The sequence below is a fragment of the Carassius carassius genome, chromosome 13 (genome assembly GCF_963082965.1).
Source record: "Carassius carassius chromosome 13, fCarCar2.1, whole genome shotgun sequence".
Classification (NCBI taxonomy): Eukaryota; Metazoa; Chordata; class Actinopteri; order Cypriniformes; family Cyprinidae; genus Carassius; species Carassius carassius.
Genome location: NC_081767.1, coordinates 547,501 through 555,000, shown reverse-complemented (window position 1 = coordinate 555,000; position 7,500 = coordinate 547,501). Strand labels below are relative to the sequence as shown.

The 7,500-nt window shown below is 40.0% G+C and overlaps 1 protein-coding gene across 1 annotated transcript in view; it reads left to right on the top strand.

Annotated features, from left to right (window-relative positions):
• The window catches only part of p2ry1 (purinergic receptor P2Y1), a 2,513-nt gene extending 342 nt beyond the window's left edge, over positions 1-2,171 (top strand). The window contains exon 2 of the mRNA XM_059564504.1: positions 777-2,171. Within this exon, the coding sequence (XP_059420487.1) occupies positions 804-1,868 (1,065 nt within the window). The 5' untranslated portion in view covers positions 777-803 and the 3' untranslated portion in view covers positions 1,869-2,171. The remainder of the gene's footprint in view (positions 1-776) is intronic.
• Positions 2,172-7,500: the final 5,329 nt, after the last annotated feature.

Below are 7,500 nucleotides of genomic sequence, written 5' to 3'. Positions count from 1 at the left end.
GTTTTCGTGGTCATGTCCGTAGCTGCAGTGAAACAGCGCAGAGGTTGTTGTGAACTTTACCTGCTCTGCGTCTGCTCTCCGGTGTTTCACGGTGCCTCCAGATTGAGGACATTACTGTAACAGATGCTGCTAAATCAAGAGCCACATCTCGCATACATGCTTTGTGGCTTAAATCGAAGAAAATCAAAGATATGGCACGGGACGCGAGACAGATATGATCTAAATAGTATATGTAAAACGACAAATAATTGGTTAGAAATGATGTGAGTTACACTCATTCTACACATGGTGGAATCAAACCCTGATCCATCATCACTGTAGCCTTGATCGGGGACATCAGTCACAGATCCTGCAATAAACGCAGTCCCTTTAATCAGTGCTCTTCAATCTTTTGCCTCTTTTTATTTTTTACCATTACTTTTTTTAAACATTCTAAACTGCCCCCTCCCCCCCAGTTACAGTGTTTTACCTCTATCTGTTTCCAATGGAATGTAAAATTCTAAGTCATTACTGAATTCTATCTATTAGTCTATTAACATTTGTATATATTTAGAAACAACCCAAATGCATGACACGTTCAATTTTATTTCAACTTTCAACTTGATGTAAGAAACCCATATTATCTTAATGATCTAATGGATATTGGAAATAGCAATTAAAACATATGATCAATTTTTGGCGGCAATTGGAGTGGAAATAAAGCTGGTCTCTGGAGCATATTTGGGTCTGAACAGGTTAATAATGTACAGGTGAATCGTTTTCTCTTCTTTTCGTAGAGCGCAGACCTGCTGATTCTTGACATCATGACGGAGTTCAGTAACCTGACGTCGCTCATGAATAACGTGAGCGAGTTCTCCAATCACACGGCGAGCTGCTCGTTAACCAAGACTGGCTTTCAGTTTTACTATCTCCCCATCGTCTACATCATGGTCTTCCTCACAGGCTTCATCGGAAACAGTTTGGCCATATGGATGTTCGTGTGCCACATGAGGCCCTGGAGCAGCATCTCCGTCTACATGTTCAACCTGGCGCTGGCCGACTTCTGTTACGTGCTCTCGCTGCCGTTCCTCATCTTCTACTACTTCAACAAAACAGACTGGATTTTTGGAGACGTCTTATGCAGACTCCAGAGGTTCATCTTCCATGTGAATCTCTACGGAAGCATCCTGTTCCTCACGTGCATCAGCATGCACAGATACTCCGGCGTCGTGCATCCGCTCAAGTCGCTCGGGAGGCTGAAAAAGAAGAACGCGGTTCGCACCGTCGCGTTCGTCTGGTTCATAGTGGTGGTGGGCATCTCTCCCATCCTTTACTACTCACGAACCGGCCCTAAGAAGGGGTTAACGACGTGCTACGACACCACGACCGAAGACGAGCTGCCTGGATACTTCATCTACAGCATGTGCATGACGGTGTTCGGCTTCTGCATCCCGTTCATCATCATCTTCAGCTGCTACGGCGGCATCGTCAAAGCCCTCATCTGCAACGACATGGACAACGCACCGCTGAGGAGAAAGTCCATATACCTGGTCATCATCGTGCTCACGGTGTTCGCCGTCTCCTACCTGCCCTTCCACGTGATGAAGAACCTGAACATGCGAGCGAGACTGTACTTCCAGAGCCCAGACATGTGTGCCTTTAATGACCGTGTGTATGCCACCTACCAGGTGACCCGCGGCCTGGCCAGCCTCAACAGCTGCGTCGACCCGGTCCTGTACTTTCTGGCCGGAGACACGTTCAGACGCAGGCTGTCCAGAGCCACCAAGAAGTCCACCAGGAAGGGAGATCACCCCGTGCAGTCCAAGAGCGAGGAGACGGCGCTCAACAGCCAGCCGGAGTGTGTCCAGAACGGGGACAACCGGGACTGACCTTCCCTTAGACTGATGCTTTAAAGATGTAGAGTATTTGAAATCATCGTACTGTACTCTGGTCAGTGTTACTCGTGTGTTGCTTTTAATGTTTTCGACTAATGTGATTTTACTGAATGAACAATCACTAACTGACCGTTTCATGTTTTAACAGACACCACGATATCAAACACTAGCGTTTAGTTGAGTTGTTCTCGGTGAATAATTGTTAAGATGCACTATAGATATTTTGACATCATTAATTCTCTACCTGTAGGTTTAAAGCATTGTGAACTGATGTGTATTGTGCTGTTACTGTAAAGATGTGTGACTCAAATGAATATCAGCCCATGAATTATTAAGGGACTCTTCATAATTCATTACTCCTGTAATCAATTTTTCTATACTGTAGTATTCAGAGCTATAACAAGTACAGTGACTAAATGAAAAGTACATTAACTGCTCTTTATTATCAGGTCTACCAAAAATGGTGGGTCGCAGAAGAATAGTGTTGTATTCATGTATTATTTTCTCACCTTTTGTTTAATTATCATGTTTTTGAAAATGTGTAGTTTAACGGTTAGATGTAAGAATACTGATAAAAAGTTTGGAATAATTAAGATTTTTAAATGTTTCTGAATGAAGTCTCTTCTGCTCACTGAGGCTGCATTTATTTGATCAAAAATATAGTAAAAACAGTCAAATTGTGAAATATTATTGCAATTTAAAATATCTGTTTCCTATGTGAATATATTGTGAAAATGCTATTTATTCCTGTGATCAAAGCTGAATTTTCAGCAGCATTACTCCAGTCTTCAGTGTCAGAGATTTCTTTAAAAAAAAACATAACTACTCCAAACTTTTGCTTGGCTGTGTAAAATGAAACATGTTATATAAATATATATATGTACATATAAATATTAATTAACATATGTGACCCTAGACCACAAAACCGTCTCAAGTATTGATTGAGATTAATGCATCATCTGAAGCTGAATAAATGATCTCTCCATTGATGTGTGGTTTGTTCAGAGAAGACAATATTTGTCTGAGATACAACTATTTGAAAATCTGGAATCTGAAGGAGCAAAAAAATCTAAATATCGAGAAAATCATCTTTAAAGTTGTTCAGATGAAGTTCTTAGCAATGCATATTACTAATCAAACATTAAGTTTTGATATATTTACGGTAGAAGATTTACTAAATATCTTCATGGAACATGATCTTTACTTGATCATTTTTGGCATAAAAGAAAAATGTATAATTTTGACCCATACAATGTATTGTTGTCTATTGCTCCATAGACTTAAGACTGCTCGTTGGTCCAGGGTCTCACACACACACACACACACACACATATATATATATATAAACAATTAACAGAAATATAGATATAAATAAAATGACATACATTATAACAATGATGATAATATTTTTTTAATGCTGTAGACAAAAATTAAAAATGTAGAATTTTTTATTGGTGTGGCTTGATCATTTAGTTTAAAAAAAATGTTGGTTATAAAATTGCAGAATCACTCAATTGACTGAAGTAGTTTACTGTATGCTGAATGAGGTTTAGTGAACTGATTTGGTGAACTGCTGTAAATGACTATCCCTCCGTCTAATTCCACAGGGATTCTTCTTACTCTACTTTTTCGCTTCATTTCTCTGTCTTTTGTTCTATCTACTGTCCTGTCTTTCTTTAGTCTCTTCACACCCATCTGGTTCAAGCCAATAGCGGTGCCGGAGTCACATTGCACACAGTTCCCTGTTCTTTTCCCCGAGCGCCACGGATCTTTGTCCTTCTCACAGGAAAGAACAAGACAGGAAGAGGAATGAGGGAGGAATAAATAAAGCTGCATTTTCTTTTCCTCCCAGTCTTCTCCTAGCCACTCTTTGTGAGGCGAACAAAAGCAGAATGGTTACTGATGCCGGACATGCTTGGCAAACAGCCCGGGAACTTATATCGCAGGCTGGGTTTCTGAGATCTTCTAAAACAAAGATCGGATATCGGACTCTGATTGGATGGGATGTGTTCAAATCTATAAGAATGCAAGCTGCTGTTGCTTGGCCGCCGCAAAACTAGGGGCTTTCCTTGACTTTTGAACAGTTCTCTGTTCTGTTCAAGAATCTTAACTAAACAAAACTATCTCAAACGCCATTTTGGTTTGGTTTCATCTGGACGTATGGCTTTTGGCATTGTTGTTCCTGTTATGACAGATTGTTGATTCCTGCATTCTATTTATTTAGTGCTACTTAGAAATGTGATGCAATGTTCTCATGAATTACATCAGTCAAGCATTATCATGAGTTGTGCCAGCCGACTATAATGAGCCACCTGTGTCATTGGATCTCTTTGTAAAGGTGTGTGTGTGTGTGTGTGTGTCAATGGATTAATACAGCAGTCAGCAAGCGTGCTTCTGCATGCTTATGCTTCTGTTTGCCGCTGTGCACTTTCACTGTGTTTGAAGGAAGGAAGAGGCCTGACAATGCCATGCAGACTCCGTCAGGCCTGCCGAGGCACGAAAACCAGCGCGCTGTGCCAGTCACTCCTCCTCCATCTCCTGTCACACCATTTAAAGCGGCCCTGTGTGAGGCACTGAGGAGAAGGGTGGAGAATGAGAGAGGAGGGGCGAGGAGAGAGAGAGCGAAACGCAAGGAACAAAGCTTTACATTCGTATGAGAGGAACGGGCCGTCCAGGAGGGTCAAGGCAATTTTATTTTTTTGCAAGCACTGTGCTGCTGTTTTCAGCCACAGACTGAATGCTGGCTATGAGTTTGATATAGTATTGAAAGTAACAGGGTCAATTACCATCCAGAGAAGAAAACTGAAAAATGGCTTGTTATCTGCCTTCATATCCATCAGGTATACTGGAAGACAGATTCTCATCTATCAGTCAATATCACAATTTTTAATCCCATTTCTACAGTATTTCTTCAGATCAATCGTAGCTAGGCTTTATGCATTGTGCTGCACAAAGCAAAATGGCTTTTATTTAGAGCCTTGTTAAGAGCTGATGGTTCGTCTGTTCAGGCCTCAGAATGAAACACTTTAAGTGTAACCGAGTTTTTTTTTTTTTTTTTTTTTTGTTATCTAAGTTCACACAGTCATTGTTTGGAACTGATAACCATACGCTCTAAAAAAACTGCTGGGTTTAAAACAGCCCGGCACTGGGTGAAGTGTGGACAGACTCAGCGGTTGGGTTAAATGTTTACACACATACATCAGAGACTCTATTTGACGTCTACATTACATCTGCAAGATGTGTTTGTTAGAGCGTTTACTCATCTGCAATACATCTATAGGACGTTTCCTATCAGAAGACAAATAGATGCTTACTAGATGTCTTTAAGATGTTTATGATTTCGAATGTATGTAAAACTGACATCTTATAGACATCTAATAGAGTTTAATTTTTAGAGTGTGTTAAATAATGGGTGTAAATCAGTCGCGTTCACATCACAGCCTAAATACAGTATTCGAGTCACTCTGAACGAGTCATTTATTAACTTTCTTTGTTTTCGCGATACGCTGGATCATATTCAGTTACAAGGACGAAAGTAAATGTAAAAGATGAACAAAGTGACTCGAGTTGCGCCGGTTTATCCGTCAAACGCAGCTGAAACCTTCCCATGACCGACAGCTCATATCTGCATCTTTAAGTCTCTGAAAACACACATGGACGGCTGCGTGACACAGGACCGCATTCATTCACACAGCAGATCAATCCGCAGTGGGTTCGGGTGCAGAGTGGTTATCACTCTCATAAATGAACGGAAGGTGTGAACGCGGGACCGTTTTTAATCCCGACTGTGGATAAGTGATGAATATGCTTTCGAAACCTTTGCAAATCATTAGCTTTGAACCGGTGATTCAGAGCGCGTATCAAAAGTCACGTGACTTCAGTAAACGAATGTTCGAGACGATTCGACATTTCAGTGTTTCACCGCTAGAGGGCGATGATCTCCGTGAACGCATGAACCAGTGTCTATAGCTGATCTGGGATACATTTAGTTAATTTGTAGACATTTAAATGACACATTCGTATGCTAAAAAGACAGAATTGAAAGAAGAGCTTGATTATTCAAGCCCTCCATTAAACAAATAAAACAAGCCCTGTAAATTAATAATGCAATATACAGACACTTCAGATTTAATGATATTTGATTTGATGACGATTTGTTGATTGCAAACATGTTTTTATGCATGTTTGATATGCATTTACACCATTTGGTCCAGCGGGCATCATCAGCATGTTATGTTTTGGGCATTTCGAAAAATGTATTTTGAACTATTTTATGAAAAAAATCATGTGAAAAACTTTTTCAAAGCAATTGATTCAAAGTTTTGTTTCTCCCATGAGTATTTGTTGTCCCCTATCCACTGTATTTTTAACATGTGCGAGACCTCAGTTTCATTCACTTCCTCGTATTTTAGCGGCACAAAACAGTCCATCATGTTGCAAACTGCTATTTCCTATCATATTATTTTAATGTTTTGTCGTAATTCTAAACACACTGGTTTGTAGCACAAATAGTTTGAATGTTTAGTGCACTTTGCTACTAATATTTGCATATAACATATTAGCTATTTATAATGGAAGACTGTAGCACATTCAGAGAAATTAGCTGGCTTGTGTTGTGATAAGACAGGGACAATCGCTGACTGTATTTACCTGGACTGTGAATGTGCCGCTGTATCTACAGAAAATGATCATCTTTGTCGGTTTGAACACCTCCTGTTCTGCCTCCACGTTTCAAACCCTAACATTTATTTCTAAATTCATCTATAGTTGCTTAAAATTCTGAAGTTGTAACCTCAGCAGGCCATGAATTATTCCACTGTTGAATTAAATTACCATGGCATAATTCTGCAGGAATATTAGACAATGGCGAGCGAAAGCGCTGCTTTCCTCAACAGTCTGAGAATGATTTCAGAAGTTATTTTTACATGCGTCCTGTTTTCTCCAGCCACCAACAGAAGAGCCGTATTTCTTCTCCAAGACCTCCTGACTTTGTTTCGCTGTTTATTTACACAAGTGTTCGTACAGGAATAAACAACGATTGAGGAGCACAGGGCTGAGTTTCACTTTGATATGATTTGTGTGGACAGGTTAAGCTTCTGCCCTGGATAACAGACTTGATTTTTAACAGTTAACTTATGACAATGTGTTGTCACTTGCAGATTTTGACCCAAAACTGAGCTAAATAGGATACAATTGATTTTTGTTGTCCCGGTTTTAATTGAACTAGAAAAGCTAGAGTACATATGCCTTTTCTCAGCAGTGACATCCTTACTGTGCATCCACTGAGAGCTATGAGATAGTGACCACAAGCTTCTTACATTTGATTTACTTGTCCCTTCTTGTTTGTTGCAGTATAACACATGCATGTTGTTTCTAGTTCATCAAATCAGCACGCTTCTGTTGTGAAGTTACTCACTGTACACCTGTGTAGGCTTACAAACAGGACAATAAACTGAGAGGCGCCTTAGTTTAGCGATTTCCCCGATTGAAACATCCAGCATTTTTGTTACTAATCTTAACCATTAGACTACAGTCAGAGATTTATAAGAAACAGCTGTATTTCACAAGCAGAGCCCAACCCTCAGCTCCTCTGAGAACACTTACATGAATGAGAATAACAATAACT